General features: G+C 40.4%; 1 protein-coding gene across 1 annotated transcript in view; it reads left to right on the forward strand.

Annotated features, from left to right (window-relative positions):
* Positions 1-17,630, forward strand: part of FAM240A (family with sequence similarity 240 member A) — a 112,532-nt gene extending 94,902 nt beyond the window's left edge. The window contains exon 2 of the mRNA XM_085632847.1: positions 17,484-17,630. Within this exon, the coding sequence (XP_085488973.1) occupies positions 17,487-17,630 (144 nt within the window). The 5' untranslated portion in view covers positions 17,484-17,486. The remainder of the gene's footprint in view (positions 1-17,483) is intronic.
* The last annotated feature ends 735 nt before the right edge of the window (positions 17,631-18,365 follow it).

The following is an 18,365-nucleotide window of genomic DNA, read 5'->3' on the forward strand; positions in this document are numbered from 1 at the left end:
ACGGAAGCACAAAGTCTGATGCACCTCAACAGAAGGACCTCTGAAAATTCACCTGCACATTATATCGGACATCGTCCATTGTGGAATCGAGACACCGTTTCACTGTTGTGACCTAGAGTTGGTTGCACCTGGTCAAAAGGAGTACCTTCATCTCCACTCTCAGATGCAGTTCTAACATCATCCATTGTGGGATCAAGACACCGTTCCACTGTTGGTACCTAGAGTTTGATGCATCTCATCAAAGGGGGTACACAGAAATCATCAAAAACTTTAACTTCTGACATCCTCAATCATAGAATCAAGACCCCGTTTCACTGTTCGGACCTGCTATACCATGGTCTAGTCCAGCGACAGCAGTCAACCAAGCCCAATAATCATGTGCAGCAGTTAACTACAGAATGACAAAGTGTGATGCACCTCAACAGAGACAGTTCTGTGAAAACCCAGCAAAAGGTTATATCGGACATCTTCCATTCTAGGATCAAGACACCATTCCAATTTTGGGACCTAGAGTTGGTTGCACCTGGTGGAACAGAGTACCTTCATCTCCACTCTGAGATGCAGTTCTAACATCCTCCATTGTGGGATCAAAAGACCGTTCCACTGTTGGAACCTACAGTTCGTTGAACCTGATCAGAGGGGTTACACAAAAATCATCACACACTTCAACTTCTCACATTCTTAATCAAAGAATCAAGACCCCGTTTCACTGTTCGGACCTGCTGTACCACGGTGTACTCCACTGACTGGTGTCAACGAAGCACAATAATCATGTGCAACAGTTAACTACGGAAGCACAGTGTCTGATGCACCTCAACGGAGGAAGTTCCATGAAAACCAAGCAACAAGTAATATTGGACATCTTCCATTCTGGGATCAAGACACCGTTCCACTATTAGGACCTAGAGCTGGTTGCACCTGGTCGAAGGTGGTACACATAAATAAACACAGACTTTAACTTCTGACATCCTCAGTAATAGAATCGAGACCCTATTCAAACCTGCTGTACCGCGGTGTACTCCAGTGACTACACTCAACCAACCCCAATAATCCTCTACAGCAGTTAGCGACGGAAGCACAGAGTCTGATGCACCTCAACAGAGTGAGTTCTGCGAAAAACAAGCAGCAGGTAATATCGGACATCATCCATGGTGGAATCAAGACACCATTCCACTGTTGGGACCTAGAGTTAGTTGCACCTGGTCGAAGGGAGTACCTTCATCTCCACTCTCAGATGCAGTTGTAACATCGTCCATTGTGGGATCAAGACGCCATTCCACTGATGGGACCTAGAGTTGATTGCACCTGGTCAGAGGGGGTACACTGAAATTATCACAGACTTTAACTTCTGACATCCTCAATCATAGAATCAAGACCCCGTTTCACTGTTGGGACCTGCTGTACCGCATTGCAATTTCAACTTCATGCATAGCAATGGCTGCTTCATTTTCCAGTATTGCTCGTCTAAGAAGATCATGACTAAATGGACCACTAGTTTCACCATCTTGAGAACTTTCATTACTAATTTCAGCTGTAATAGTCTTTTTCTGTTCAACTTCATCATTCAACATTTTTAAATATATAGCAAAAATTGTACATGCAACTCTACTTTTACATGTATTACAAGAATCTTCGTAACAGTCAAAGTCTCCAAATAATTCACTTTCACTACAACATGGCTTAAACAGTTGCAGAAGTGCTAAATAGTAAAATTCTCCCTTATCTAAACTTTCACAACTAACTTTCTTGTGGTTTATGAGATTACTCTTTGCATGTTTTACTAAAAAACCATGACATCCAACGATTGCATATTTTCCTTCTTTTACATTCTCTTTAACATTTCAAGCTGTAATGTTGAAGTACTTCATACAGACATAGGTGTTCCAGATGTTGACTCCTTTTCGGTTAGTACGTGTCCAACATATTAGTTTTAAGATTGTCTGTACTGTCTGCTTCATTTACTGCTAATTCTTCAATTTCTTCAAATCATTTCAAGACTCCATTTTGTTTGCAGGCAAGACCTAAACTTACCCAAATGATTCCTTGTGACTTTGAATTTAAACTTGAAGAGCACAATCAGTCTGAACATCCATACAATCCAATTTCTCGGTGGGAAAGCATTTTCAAAGTAAAGCTGTACAATTATTTACTATGGCTTTTATCTTGTGTAATTTCTTCCCGCAGTTCTTTCATTTCTTTTTTTTCTGATTTTGTTATGTACAATGTAACGTAACATGCAACAGCAATTGAGTTATCTGCAACATACTGAATGTCCATGTTCGCATTCCATATTTTTAAAATGACTGGATTGTAATCATTGATATACTTTGACACTTCTCTTATTTTTAACTCGTAGTTATTCTTTTGAGATTTCTAAGTTATTGTGTGCCTTACAGAAGAAAAAAAAATTTACTCTTCATTTACAAATGACTGGACAGGAGAAACCAAACCGACATCTGGTGTAAACTTTTCCTTTAAAGTTGTAATTTCTTCTGCAATACTTTCAACAATTGTGACTTTGGAAACTTGCTATCTCAAGCTTCTGTCTCCTTCTTCTCTTGGTATCTCACATGTCACATACTATTTAATGAAAGACAATACTGTTTCATCAGAATCATTTCCAAATTTAGGTTCATCCTTGATCATAGTAGTATATGTATACGAGGTGCACCTCTTGCTTGATAATCCTTTCTCTAAAAGAAATTGGTAACCTCTCCAAGAGCTGTATTCTTTTTATTGCAGATAAAAGACATTATAGGTTGAAACCTTTCATTACAATATCTGCACACATATACAGGATCCAATGAACACAGTTCACCACGAGTCTTTATTTCAACATTTTTTATATTGGAATTCGCTTCTCTTAGAAGGTCAAGCAAATCTTCCCATGCATACTCTGCACAGTTAAGTGAGACAAACCATGTTCTTGTACCTACGTTCCGTAACATACACTTGAGTTTTTCATGACGATAATACCAATACTCATTTGTTCCACGTTGACATGCCATCAAATTGATTAAGTGTCCTTCTAAATTTTCATCTCTTTCTTGAAGTTTCTCCACAAATTCTTTCGCACAAAGAACTTATTGATGAACTTTAGTTTTAAGTATGTGGTTCACTGCATATGACAAAGAAGACAGATCACTTTCAAACAAAAAGGTGAAATATGTATAAAATGCACTGTCGAAATCTAGGACCTTCAGAATATAATCTGAAATTTCAAGTGGTCAAATAGAGAAAGTGGACAAGTCAAGGACTGAAGATATTTATGAACATTACACAATACGTCCTTTGCATTCAAAAGAAGTAATAGGAAGCAGCATTGAGTTATTTGAAATGAAAAAAGCACAGGGAACTCCAATAAGTGTATGGGAGAAAACCTTGGAAGGTCATTATTTTCCACAGCTGTTTCCTACAGGAGAAGGTGGACGGTATAATGATCCACCTGTACCGATTGCAGCTTCAGAATATCGATCAACAAGATTCATCTTCTAAACTTATTACCTGTTCACCCACATTTACAGTTTTGTAATAAATATTGTTCTCTATAAGATATAAGGTAGCCTTTTCAACTTTATTAACAACCTCAAAATCTTTCCATATTTTCTGACTTTTTGTTACTACAACATTTACTAGAATGACTACTGTCTAATTTTCCTCTTTCACTCCAGCAATAGTTTCAATATTTTTCTTAATATCCAAAGGTAAGTACACCACTCTTCCTTCAAACCTCTTTGCAAGTCTTTTGGTGACAGTTTACATGTTTTTGGCTCCATCCGAATTATAGTTTGAAAATAATTAACACATTGAATTAGAACAGACTCATATGTATTCAATTCTGCCAGTTCCTCCAGAATAGCTACTAATTCTAAGTTATTGTGTACTGCTCTAAAAGGCATTTTGTTCTCTTCTAATTTGTTATAACAATATTTCCATATATGTTGATCACTACCTAACTCAAATTGACCTTCCACCAACAAGTAAATTGTAAATTCTACCCACTTACCATTGTTCTCCTTTTCACTTTTCAAATACAAATCAATATTCCTACTTTGACTTTTATAATCAGTACGTCAACAACAAACACAAACATAGTCTCGTATTTCACACCACACTACATTAAACTTTCCAATTACTTTGCATTTTAATATCATCACACTTTTTTTGAACAACTAATAAAGAAGCATATAAAAGACTTGTACTCAGTTCACTTAAAAATAATGTAGAACTTTTTACATGGTACACTTTCCTTACAAACTTCTGCATTTCTGAATGACATACTGCTAACATCCTCAACTGATAAAAAACACTTTTACAAACTTTTCTTCAAAGACAAGCCAGAGAATGCCCATACTTCTCAGTATATTTTCTTACGTGACATAGATCTAGTCCTTGTAACAACTTAACGTTCTGTTTAATACTTTCTCTTCATAATCACAATGAATAGCTTCTGTTTTAAATTGAAAGCACTATCCACTATACTTTCAATACACTGTTTCTCTTTCAATTCAAAAACATTCCTTTTATATTTGAAGCATTCTTTCATTGAATTCTGAATCACTCTAGATCGAAAAAGTCTCTGACGATTTTCATGAAACTCCTTTTGTCTCCGAGTAACAGATACTATTTCTTTATCATCCTTCCTTTTCCTGGTATTTTAAATTGAACTCTGCTTCACCTTACTTGAAAAATTCCAATTTTTCCTCTTGTGTGATCCTTTTTTCATCTTGTACTTATACTAGAACAAAGTTTTTCTGTGCTACTCCCATTTTTTCCAAATACAAACGTTTGCCTTTTGCACAAATATATATTTTTCTTCTCTTTTCTTTTTTTTTTTTTACTTCTTCTTGACATTTCCAAATTTTAATCCAAACGAAATAATTTTCTGGAAAAAAAATAGATTCAATCATTTTTCACATTTGTTCACTATGTTAAAATTATAACATACAATTACAAAACATCCACTAACGACTTCCACACCCAGTGCTGTAACGTGATTGAACATGACAGAGCAGCACTAACATGACAAGTAGTGCCATAGAACATACAGCAAGTATTTATTTAATTATTTACAAACACCTTTACAATTTATATGTAACTGCACTACCTCATACTTTTCACATCTCCGCTGCACCCCACCACCCAACACCACTCTTTCTGCAACCCACCACAGACAACTTTATAGATGCTATTTTTAAACATTTTTAATCTATGTACTTAAGATGATATTATCAACCAAAAAGCACACACAAAAATTACCATTATTAGCCTACAATTTTATCTACAACTTTCCCAACATAACACTGACCCCCCGGTTTTATGTGCGGGAGGGGGTGTCTGTGGGTGTCTGAGCAACAGCACTTTATTTTAGGTGGCGTCTAAACAGGTCTTTATGGGGGTCTACTTTCGGGCCTCGCAAACCTCATCCCTTTTTTTTTTCTTTATTGCACTGCAGTGAGACTGTGAGAGCATGCACATTACTCACTACTTAGTAGTGCAGACATCATGCCAGGTGACTCGCTTTGTAGGAGAAGGGAAATCCTTCAAAAAGACACTTTTTCTCTCAGAATTTACCTTCTCTTTTTGCAACGCAGGAGCAACATCATCGTGGGGTAATTAGCAAACACACCACCAGGCCCATTGCCCCGGACTCTCTCAAACAGCTTCCCGAGTGCACACACACAGCCGCACCCGAGTACTTCACAGGTTTTCAAAAGATCATTTTTTCATAAAGAAGACTCTGTTCTTTTTCACCCCTTTTTACAGCCCCTACATTCCCACTCGGCCTATTGATGAAAAATTAGGCTCCCCTGAAATTTTGCTCTGGTTGCGGCTCTTCAAACGACCACAAGCAAGCAACTCCAGCAAGAACCTGCTCTGACCTTACACATTCTCTTGTTTTAGGGCTACGAAAATACACGAAAACACACACTTTGCCTGCCTCACTTAGTTCGCACACCCCCTCTTTAATATGTACATAAAAGCTTTCCACTTACTTTTATATTCCTATACTGTACTTCACATGGAAATATAGAAATCAAGGTTCTCACCACCCCAAATTACCTCTCTGGTATACTTTCTCAAATGTAAGAAATACAGGTATTCAGTATCTGTCAGTCACGGCCACTTTTAAACAGTGTACCTATTTACAACTCGACAAAACGTTATGTTTCTAAATTAACGTCTTACACTTAAAAGCTCCTTTACCTTTCTTTCGCTATATGTACCTTTCTTTAAAACACCACCAGAGTAGGATGGTGAAGTATGCTCCACAAAGAGCAACTCAAAGCTTTGTTATTCTTTTTAAAATAATCTGCCTGTCGATGCTTTTCGCAAACCTTTTTGACCCCTAACGGGCTGGATGGATGAGTATAATACGTCCTATTTAGGATCGGTGGCGGACGATGCCTTAAAATAAGAACGTATAGTTGAATAAAAGGCAAGTGGATGCATGGCCAGATGCATCAATGCATATATACATAGATGGATGTATCAATGTATGAATGGAAGGATACATGAATACAGGGACCAGTACTTACAATAGACTGGTGGACTGATAGATGCTTAGGATTGGATATGGGACAGATGTATCTATTGATATATAGGCGTATGGCTGCATGAATGACACAGTGCTTACAATAGGCGAGTGCGCTCATAGATGCTTAAGGTAAGTGCAGGAACAGATGTATGTATGTATATAAGTAGGAATGTATGCATCAATTAAAAGATGGTTGGATGGCGCAGTGCTTAGGGTAGATGAATGCTGGGCTTTAATTGGACCGGGTCTGAGGACCAGCACTTATTTTCAAGGAGCCTCCAAAAGGGTCTCTATCAGGCTCTATTTTCAGCCCTCGCAAACATAAGTCAATTATATTTTCGGCCCTCGCATTTTATTTTTGTATTGCACTGCAGTGAGAGCATGAACATCGATGTACGCATGCTTATTTTGCTCACTACTGAGAACTGGAGACATCACGCTACATTACCCACATTGTAGAAGGAAGGGAAATCCTAAAGCACACAATGACACTTATCTTGATTTAGACCCCAGCCCAACTTGCATAGCCCACACCCCTTTAAGAGCTTTGCCCCCCTTTTTAGAGCACCCCCACTTTCTAAAACGCTCATAAACAAAGCATATTAAATCATGCAAATTTGCGAGTAATACATATACCATGCCATAGGGCACTTTATAAGTGCTCCCAGTGGTACTACATCACCTTTATTAGCTCGACATCTGCACGTTACTATATTCTGTGTTTTAATCAGAAACATACCCATCTCCCCGACACCCACAACCACCCACGCCCTTCCTTAACCGTACAAAATCCCCCCAAAAAAAACACCATTCCTAGTAGCGCCACTATACCCATACACAGGCTTAATTTTAACAGGTGTGTGCCGGAACACTTATCAACAAAAAGTATTCAAACATGCAAATTTGCGGGAAAAACAGAAACAATACCATAGCACGGTTAATAAATGGGCCCAGTGAAACTACATTACCTTTACTAACAACACATGCCCACGTTACAAATGTCCGTCTTATAATCAGCAACATACGCACATCCCCCACCCCCACCCATACCATGCTAAACCTTACAAAATCAAACAACGAGCCCCTGCACTCCCGTTACCGCCACTATAGCCGTAGATAGACTTAATGTCAACAGGTGTCTGCCGGAACGCTCATCAGCAAAAGCTATTAAAACTTACAATTTTGCAACTCAAACATACACCATACCATAAGACGGTTTATAAATAGTCACAGTACCACTACACCACCATAACACCCACCCTTGCTTAACTTTACACAATAAAAGAAAGAGCCCAAGCAAACGTAGAAGCGCCACTATATATATATATATATATATATATATACCATGCCATAGGGCGCTTTATAAGTGCTCCCAGTGGTACTACATCACCTTTAGTAGCTCCACATCTCCACGTTACTATATTCTGTATTTCAAACAGCAACATAACTACCTCCCCCACACCCACCCCCGCCCTTGGTCAGCAGTACGAAATCAAACAGAAACCCCCCCCATTCCTAGTAGCGCCAGTATACCCATACACAGGCTTAATTTTAACATGTGTCTACCGGAACACTTATCAGCAAAAACTATTCAAACATGCAAATTGGCGGGTAAAACATAAACCATCCCATAGCACTGTTTATAAATGGGCCCAGTGAAACTACATTACCTTTAGTAACTACACATGCCCACGTAACAAATATCCGTCTTATAATCAGCAACATACGCACCTCCAACACCCCCACCCATCCCTTGCTTAACCTTACGAAATCAAACAACGAGCCCCAGCATTCCAGTTACCGCCACTATAGCCATACATAGACTTAATGTCAACAGGTGTCTGCCGGAATGCTCATCAGCAAAAGCTATTAAAACCTGCAATTTTGCAACTCACACATACACCATACCATAAGACGGTTTATAAATAGTCACAGTACCACTATACCACCTCAACACCTGCCCTTGCTTAACTTTATGCAATAAAAGAAAAAGCCCCACAAACATAGAAGCGCACTATAGCCATACAGAGGCTTAATTTCAACAGATGTCTCCCGAAAAGCTCATCAGCAAAACGTATTAAAACAAGCAAATTTGTGGGTAAAACATATACCATGCCATATGGCACTTTATAAGTGCTCCCAGTGGTACTACATCACCTTTAGTACCTCCACATCTCTACGTTAATATATTCTGTGTTTCAAACAGCAACATAACTACCTCCCCCACCCCCACCCCGTGTATAACAGTACGAAATCAAACAAAAACCCCCCCATTCCTAGTAGTGCCACTATACCCATATACAACGTTAATTTTAACCAGTGTCTGTCGGAAAACTTATCAGCAAAAAGTATTCAAACATGCAGATTGGTGGGTAAAACATAAGCCATCCCATAGCACGGTTTATAAATGGGCCCAGTCGAACTACACCACCTTTACTAGCTATACATCTATATGTTACGAAAGTCGCTTAAACACTCTGTAGAGTGTATAGTAGGGCATGGGGAGAGTAAACAAAGTTCTAATTCCCAAACTTTTGATATACAGTCCCTTTACTGTATCTTTATTGAAGATATTAAATGGAATGAATAAATTGACGAGTGTCTCAAAAGGGATAGTGAAGCTCACCATCAGTAAAACACGAACCACTTTAACACCTACATATAGTATTACTTATAATCACATGTAGTTCTCTAATGTCAACAAAGCCATTCAGAAAATATACCGCACATTTACATTTTTTTTATCTCACACATTTATAAAACATCTCTTCTAAAGAAGTACTCCCCAACTACTTCTATTCCATAAGAACAGACAATAATTAATACTTTTACTACCATATATTTTAGTATATCTACCTTTTTATTATTTACTAGTCAGAAACTACAAAAACTATTAACTATACCCAAATGCAAACCAGAAACCATATTCTTACTATATCTCAACTTAGGATCGCATGATTCCAACTATGCGTACATATAAAAGGAACGTATCACTTTTCCTATCTCCATCTCCTCTCCATGTAATCTCCAAACACTGTTCCACGGCCCCACTGTACAGCAACCTACCCTGACTTACATTCAAACCTACCTCTCAGTGTCAGAAATAAGACCACAACCTGCCCACATAACATTTCTGCATTTCGTTTTATCGCTTTTAACTTAATAACACATACGTCTCCTACCACCACCACCCCACCCCACTATTTCCACAAAAAGTATCAGTTGCAAACGTGCGACATTTTCTTTATCTCCCCAAATACATTACAAACTCAAATTAAAGCTGTACCTCATTTTCAAAACAATGCACTCCTATAAAGATGACAAACTACACTTCTTCTCTGTGAAAAATTCCTAAACATATATAAAATACTTATATAACAACAGCTCAAATTTTATGCATATTTCATAACCAATCTCAAACACAACACTTTACTAACACTATATTACTTTGAAATAAAAAATACTTTCAAAATTAAAAACATTACCTCAAATACTTAATCAATACTATAAAACACATAACACACCTTGTTTATTTCTAACTCACCTTTGTAGTTGTTATCCAGATTTCAAATGACACACGCATACAATTCTATCTTTCTCACATAGTACATGTAAAGCTACGACTTCATCAAGAATGAAACCAGGAATGGCACAATTTCTCTTTCACTCCAAACATAAATACATGTAAACAACAAATCCGAATACTTCATTCCTTCAACGACATTCCAAAACTTACCTCCATTGGTTAATTTTGAATTTTCCTTCCGAAAAGCTACTTATTCTTCTGCGCCACATACAGGTCACAAGTTCAACCTATTTTATCACCACACTTTCTGGAACCTTCTATGATACCTGCAGGTTAAAAGTTCATCATTTATTTTTTACCCTAACTATATACTTTTGCAACATTTTCTCGAACATTTAACAGCACGTGCACATTAAAAGTTCACAATAGGGGTCAGTATTCATCAGCTTTATTCCCAACTCTAGCAGCCCCTCACCTTACGCCCCCAGCGCCATCAGATCACTTTCCACTTTCCAAATACCAAATTCATTTCATACACACAAATTTACCTTCGCACTCCCTATATAACACCCCCTAAGCACCATACACAAGTTACAATGTTCGAAACAAAAGTTCCTCCAAGTAGCTATAACTACATGCTGACACTACTTGCACAGATGTGGCACAGCGGCCAGAGCACATGACTTCACAGCATATGACACACAGTTTGGGCTCACGCTTTCATCCCCGAGTCCGGCAGCAGCTCAGCTTAGCAGCATGAGACTCTACACAGTACCTCACATATTTTCCGTACCCCAGAGCTTTCAGACCAGTACGAGTCAGTAGTTCATCCTAGTAGTTATAAACACATGCTGGCACCACTTCCACAGCTGTACTGCAGCGGCCACGGCACATGACTTCACAGCATAAGACACACAGTGTGGGCTCACGCTTTAATCCTCGAGTCGTGCAGCAGCTCACCTTAGAAACATCACACACTAGCCAATACCTCACTTAATTTTCATAGCCTAGAACTTTCACACCGGTAGGTATGATTAGTTCACTTCGCACCCCCTCTATAGCACACCCTAAACATCCCACAAAGGTTACAGTGCTCCTACCCTCTTCTTTTCCACATTTTTTGCCCTTTTTCCCCCTTACTCGCTTCAACGGAATCACAAAATGGCAGCCAACACTTCCTAATTGCAAACGCTCGCAGCGCTCGCAGCCAATCAGCAGCAAGCTCGTGTTCGTAACGCCTCAGCCAATTAGATGGCAGAATTCCCAAATATCGATATCTGTAAATTTCGATATTTCTCAAAAACTACAGAACGGATTTACACCAAATAAACAAAAGCGTGCTTTCTAGGCCAAGACGCTTCACCCGCCCAAATTTGGGGTAATTCCATTCACCCGTTCGACCTGTAGCCTTGTCTAAAGTTTCCTATGGAAATTAACAAGTGATGGTTCAGCACAAATTAGTGGTTGTGTCATGTAAAATGCATTTGAGGTTCAGCATAAATTTTCATTCCATTCCATTCACAATTATATATTATTATTTAATACATACGAAGAGAGTTTCTTTGTTCAGTCATTCTTTATTTATTTTCTTATAAATGTCCCCAGCAAATGATAGAGACAGTAGCCAATGCGTTTCGTCCAACAAGGACTTCTTCAGGGCTCTGACTTATAAACGTGCATCAGCAGTTCCTTAGTGTGTACTGGCTTAGAACGGTCCAAGCTTTGTCATTTCATTCAGTACAAGAAGTCTATATTTTTCACATTTCAAGGGCAACTTTTGGTGAGGATCCAAATAATACAGGTGTCCCAAATTCCCAGCGTAATAAATGCCAGGAAATTCCCATCCAGTTTCTACGTCGTTTTTCCTTCTCTGACGTAAATAATTTTACTGGCACTGGCACTCCCACTTAAACTTAATAGATTACAGGCAATATTTGTTACCGGACATGGCTGATGCTAGGGATGATTTAAAACAGACTCCCTTCTTTAGGGTTAAGCACACACTGCCCACCGAAATACTCGGGTTCTAAATCGAAGCCGCCCCTCATTCAATCAACTTATCCAAACTACAAGTCAGCAACGCGGGCCCAGCTTGAAGTGCTACGACCTTGCTCGAATAAGGGGCACCTTCGTTTTAGACCCGAGGATTTCGGCATTTGTCGCGAGAAATGCGCATGCGTGGGCGCGCATGCATGCGCAGTTTTCTCAAAGAACTACTCAGATGGTGAGGAAGAGGAGGAAGGCAGCCCAGGGACGCCGCATGCCAGGTAAGAGGTTTTAAGTTAATTTTAAGTCATGGAAATTATTTGTTAATATAGGGGGGGTGGAGGCGGGGTATGGCCAACTCCGCTGCGGAGTGTGCGGAGATTTGCCTTCTCTGCGTTCTCCACGGAACGCGGAGGAGGCAAATCTCCGCACACTCCGCAGGCAGAGCGGAGGTCTCCGCCCGGGGTTAGTTTTTATATGATTTAAAAAAACAAGGATTAAAGTGGTATGCCTAGGTGTCAAATTGAGATAAGAACTAACTTTTAAAAAACAAAAACATTTAGGCCCAGATCTCTGTACTGGGGTAAATGTATGACATTGTTCTGCATTCTGTCCATCAACTGTTGTTTTTGCATTAAAAAACAAAAACATACACTGTAATTCACCAGTTATATTTTGGTCTGTAACTTTACCACGGTGTCCAAATGAGCAAGTAGAGAGCTAACAGTCTGTATTAATGGCAGAAATTAGGCAAACTTGAAAGTCATCTTGATGGAATCATAGCTATAAAACTGAAAGCATTTCCTACAGAGGATATTGCATTAAATGAAGGAATGAGGGAGCTTGATGGTCGCCTGAGAAAAAGAACACCAATGCAGCTCAAATATCACCTATTTGTAGACCAAATGTCGCCCAATGATAGAAGTGTGCAAACTGTGCAACACATATTCAAGTAAATAATTGGATAAAAAAACATAATCATAGAAACTTGTTTAAAAGCCCTTCGCAATTACTTGGGAATTCAGAAAAGGCATCCTCTTTCAGCTTTCTAGAGGACTAACCTAAATATTTATGAGAGAAAAAAAACTCATTTTGTTAATTTCCAAAGGAAATGCTTTATGTTTTACAGTTTTGATTCCATCAAGATGACTTCAGGTGTGCCACACTTTTCTTAGAAATACAGAATGTTAACACTTTAGTTGTTCAGTAGATCCCTTCATGGAGCACGGGTACGGAGGTCAGGGGGTAGTGAGCAGAGACAGTAAACTGCCCATGTTGGGCAGGTGGTTGAGGTGCTGACAGCAAAACAACCATGCAGGGCAAGTGGGAGGGGTAGTGGCAGAACAGCATACCATTAGAGGGCATGGGAGAAGTAAGTAGGTGCAGGAAGGTGACCATGCGTTACAGGCAATAGAGGCTGTGGCAGCACAATGAACCATAGAGCGCAGGAGGGAGAGGCAGAGGCAGCACAATGGACCATGGAGGGCCGGCAGGACAGGGTAGGACCACAAACACAATGGACCATGGAAGGCATGAGGGACGGGGTTGGGGCTCGGCCTGAGACAATGTAGAGCAGGAGAGAAGTGGCAGGGGCAGCAAGCTGACCAAGTATGTAGGAAGCAGGAATAGTGGCAGCACAACAAATCGTGGAGGGGATGAGGGAGAGCACAGAAGAATGCACGTGGTCAACAGAGGGTGAGGTACTGGGCTAGCAAGCTGACCATGCAGGGTAGGTGGCTGAAGCATTGGCAGCACAATGGCTGATGGAGAGCAGGTGAGAGGGGGAGGGGGCAAGGGCATGCACACAGGCAATCAAGGGCAGGATGAAGTAGGCAAGGGCAGCAATCTGACCACAGATAGCAGGCAGAAGATGCAGTGACTGCACAACAGGCCATGGAGGGCAGGAGAGAGGGAGTGAGGGCACATAAACGGACCATGGAGGGCAGGAGGGATTTGAGATGGCACAGATTTGGACAATGGAGGGCAGGGGAGGAGATCTGGGGCAAAAAGCTGGCAATGCAGTGAAGGCTGAGGGATTCAATGGCAACACAACAGACAATGCAGGGGAAACAGAAGGGGAAGTGGCAGCTCAGCAGACCCTAGAGAGCAAGAGGGAGGGGCAATGGCAGCACAACAGACCATGAAGGATGGGAGGGAGGGACACACACTGGGACAAGGGTGGGCATGGAGCGGGGACAGCAGCAGCAAAGAACGGACAACAGTGAGGAGGTGTGCAGGGGCAGCAAGCTGATCATGGGAGGGCAGGAGGCTGGGGCCGGTGCATACAGATGGAGAACAGAGGACAAACAAGAAGGAAGCAGGGACATGGGCAGCAGGCTGACCACGGAGGGCAGGCTGTGGTGGGTTGGCCACCAGCAGTGGGTGGGCCTGTGAAAATCCACAGGTGCGAATGGCCAGTGGAGGTATTACAATATGATCTTCCCTTAAATAATAATCCCAGAACTTCACTGAAAAAAAGCAAAGGGTAAATAGTAGGTATGGTATTGTGATCTGCTCTAGCATTAAAAACTCTACAAATTCACTGAAAAAACAAAGGTTAAAGTGATGTTATAGGTAGGTGTGGTAATAAGATATTACTTTACATTAAGAATCCCAAGAAACTCATTAAAAAGCAAAGGTAGAGGACCTAGTAGTTCGGTGTTGAACAATGTTAATTAGAAAGTCATTATTTAACCCCTATGGGTATGTACTACAAAAAATTGGAGACATATCGATATTGCAGAAGAGCATCTTAATCATTAATTACCACCAGTTTATATTGCCACTACTATCATGCAATATCTTTATCATGTCCTAACCGTGCAATGCTTTAAGGTGAACCATAAACCAACTACGCCAGCACAATGTAAATATTACAACCAAACGGACGTTAAAGAATAAGCAAAATATTAAACTAAGCACACATACAACAGCACAAGTAACAAAACAAGATTAATTTAGTCAGAGTGTAAGTGTTCGAAATGGGATTTCTGGTTGGCTGAGAAATGCACTCAGGCCAGGCAGGAACCACCACTTTAATGAGGGTAAGATAGATGCAAAATAAAATACCTGTGCTCACCCTCACTTGAGAGGTCAGTCTTATCTACAAAGGCAATGTGTAAAGTATTTATGCTACACACACAGTAACACACCAAAATAAACTCGACACAGGTTAAAAATATATATTAAATTGTTAGGAAAAAACAAGAACAAAACGAAAAAAATCCAATAAGTAAAACTGGAGTTAGGAATTTTTAAAGAATAAATCAAAAACAGTGCCTATTCTATTCTATTCTATTCTATTCTATTCTATTCTAGGGAATTTCTAGAGTGCATGGCTACCCAGACGAGCCTCTCAGCACTAACTAGCTTCAGGTACTTCTCAAAAGAATTGATTTAATCAAACAGGACTGTTTTTAACAGTTTCCTAAATTTTGAGCCAGATTCAGCTTTCCTTACGTGCTGTGGGGGTGTGTTCCAGACTTAGGGGTCAGGAAGTCAAAGGAACTGCCTCCATTCTGAGATCTCTTTATTCAGAGTACTGCAACAGCTTCTGGTGAGTGCAGCATGCTTGATGAACCATAGGGTGCAAGAAGACTCTGAACTAGCTTCAGACCCTTTTTGTACATTGCTCGGTAAGCTAAGCATAGAGCTTTAAAATGTAAGTCAATAGCACTAGGTCACGATAGACCAGGGTAAATTGAAATGTTCAGGCGGACCGCGATGGAGCACATGTCAGATATAGTTTGAAACAGATCCCACTGACGTTTTACCTTCTCAAGCTGAGCAAAGTGCCTTGTTTGCGGGTGAGACGGTCGCCGTGAGCGAGTGTTGCTAGGGATGATCCTGCGGGCGCGAAGGGTCAGCCGTGTGTTGCGAACGGCAGATGGGGCCTCGCTGTCAAAGGCGGGGATGCGTGCTGTGTGAGGACACAATGCTGCTGCAGCACGCGCTGATTCTGCGTGCAAGCGGCAGAGTCTCAGTGTGAACAGGCGGTAACGAAGAGCCCAAAAGCTTAATTTCAGGGACCCAGGAGCTGTAGGTGATAAAAGCAGCTGCAGAACCCACTTCTGAGGTCCAGAACTTGGTGGGGGTATCTCAGGCAAGGATAGGACTCACAGAAAACAGAGTCCAGCAGCACCCGCAGAATTGGAGGAAGTCATTTGTGTCCCTGACTCTTCAGAAAACAGGAGGCAAGTCAGCAAGCCCAGGGAGATCACTTGGAATGACGGCAAAGTCCATCTCTCCTACCAGCAGAGTCAGAGAGCAGCAGGCAGCAGGACAACAAGCAGAAAAGCAATCCTTCCAGTAAAGCAGTCCAGCGGAGTTCTTTTGAGACGCTCAACAGCCCTTCTGAAAGAGGTTCAGTTCAAGATCAAGAAGTGTTTGATTTGTGGAGGCCTTTGATGTAGGTGGTGACTTCAAAAGATCTCTCTGAAGCGCACAAGGATTCCTTTCAGCCCAGTCCTGTTTGCCAGGCTAATCTTGGGGGGGTAAATCAGTGCTTTGAGTGAGAACAGGACACATCCTACTAAGATGTAAGCCCTTCCTGCCTAGGAAGACTCATCAGAATGCAGACGAGGGCTCAGAATGCAGATGAGCCTCACCTTCCTGTGTTTGTGGCTGTCTAGAGGGTATGCACAAAGCATAGCTGTCACCCAACCCAGACATGTATTGGAAACAGGCTGTCAGGCCCAAAGAACGGTAAGTACAGAGAAGTGTCCACTTTCTAAAAGTGGCATTTCCAAACCAATAAGGTTCAATCTAAATTCACCAGTAAGGATAATCTATCATTACCATTCCAAACATATAGAAAAATGTAAAAGCTACTCCTCTCAAATCAGGAATTACAGCTTAAAAGTATATTAAGGAATTCCCAATGGTGACCCGAGAGGAACCCAGTAGTGAAAACAGAAATAGGCTGTTTCTCACTACCAGGACATGCAAAACATTACAGTACATGTCCTACCTTTTACTTACATGGCACCCTGTCCTTAGGGTTACTTATATGTAATAAAAGGGGAGTTTAAGGCTGCACACAGAGACACTGCAGTTGAAGGCCTGAGATAAGTTTGAAAGGCTACTTCTGTGGGTGGCACAATCAGTGCTGCATCCCACTAGAAGCATTTGAAGTAAAGGCCCTGAGTATATGGTATACCAGTTTACAAGGGACTTGCCAGTACAACAAATATGACAATCAGGTGTACATCAATGTCACCATGTTTAGGGGAGAAGCACATGCACTTTAGCACTGGTTAGCAGTGGGAAAGTGCTCAGAGTCCTAATGCTAACTAAAAAAGAAGTCAGCAAAAATGAAGGAGGCAGAAGGCAAAATGTTTTTCAACTGCATGAAATCTGAATTCTGTTTAATCACAGTAAAGTTTTCTGCACCTCAATGACAATTGTAATAGATTTACATTGTTCCTATTTCAGAAAATGAACAATCAGTACATACGCCTTGAGGTGCTGGCCACGGAAACCAGTGAATTGAAAAGAATTTGGGAGGAGAAAATTGAAAAAGAAACTGAATATGTACAAAATGAAATAAAAAGGCTTCAACGAAGTGCTCTGCAGAGGTAAGCAAGTTCATGTAGTTTAATTTGCAGTGTGCAAGATGCACTTATATAAGGAACCCGATTTCTCAGTTGCCTGGCCCTCATTCCGATGTATGCAAGAACACCGCATTGGTAGTTTCACATAACAAAATACCAATACCAAGAGATCAGTAATTGTCGAATAGTTTATTACCGCAATATTATATGAAATTCCCTTTGGAATAGGGAACTACTGTGAAAATTGGGTTTCTCTACGGATTCGCTCAAGCGTTCTGGGAACAAATTACACCAGGTTCTACCAAGTGAATATGACATTTGAAAATCCTGAGGGTGTGATAACACTGCATGCAGAATTACCACACATATTTATCAACCATTCAGCTTTAATCAAATAATTTAACTGCAGCTTTTTCTGGAACTGAGTAAGAAGTGATTTGTGAAAAGTGTTAGCTAATCCAGTGATATATAATAATAATAATAATAATAATATTGTTTAAAAACCCATACATAACTCTTTTTGGAAGAACACTCTGGTTGAAAAATCTAAGGCCTTTACAGCTGACACTCTCTTGAAGGAAATTTGACATGAAAAGTATGGCCATCTTAAGAGTAAGTTTCTAAGCCAGAATGCCCAGTCTTTAGTAATATCCAACATGCTACATATAATGCACATGGTCTTTTCAAAGTAATTCTTTTCATGAGGCTGAACACTGAAGTATTCCCACCTATAGATACATCATCTTAGAAAATATACAGTTGC

The sequence above is a fragment of the Triturus cristatus genome, chromosome 2_1 (genome assembly GCF_964204655.1).
Source record: "Triturus cristatus chromosome 2_1, aTriCri1.1, whole genome shotgun sequence".
In the NCBI taxonomy this organism is placed as follows: domain Eukaryota; kingdom Metazoa; phylum Chordata; class Amphibia; order Caudata; family Salamandridae; genus Triturus; species Triturus cristatus.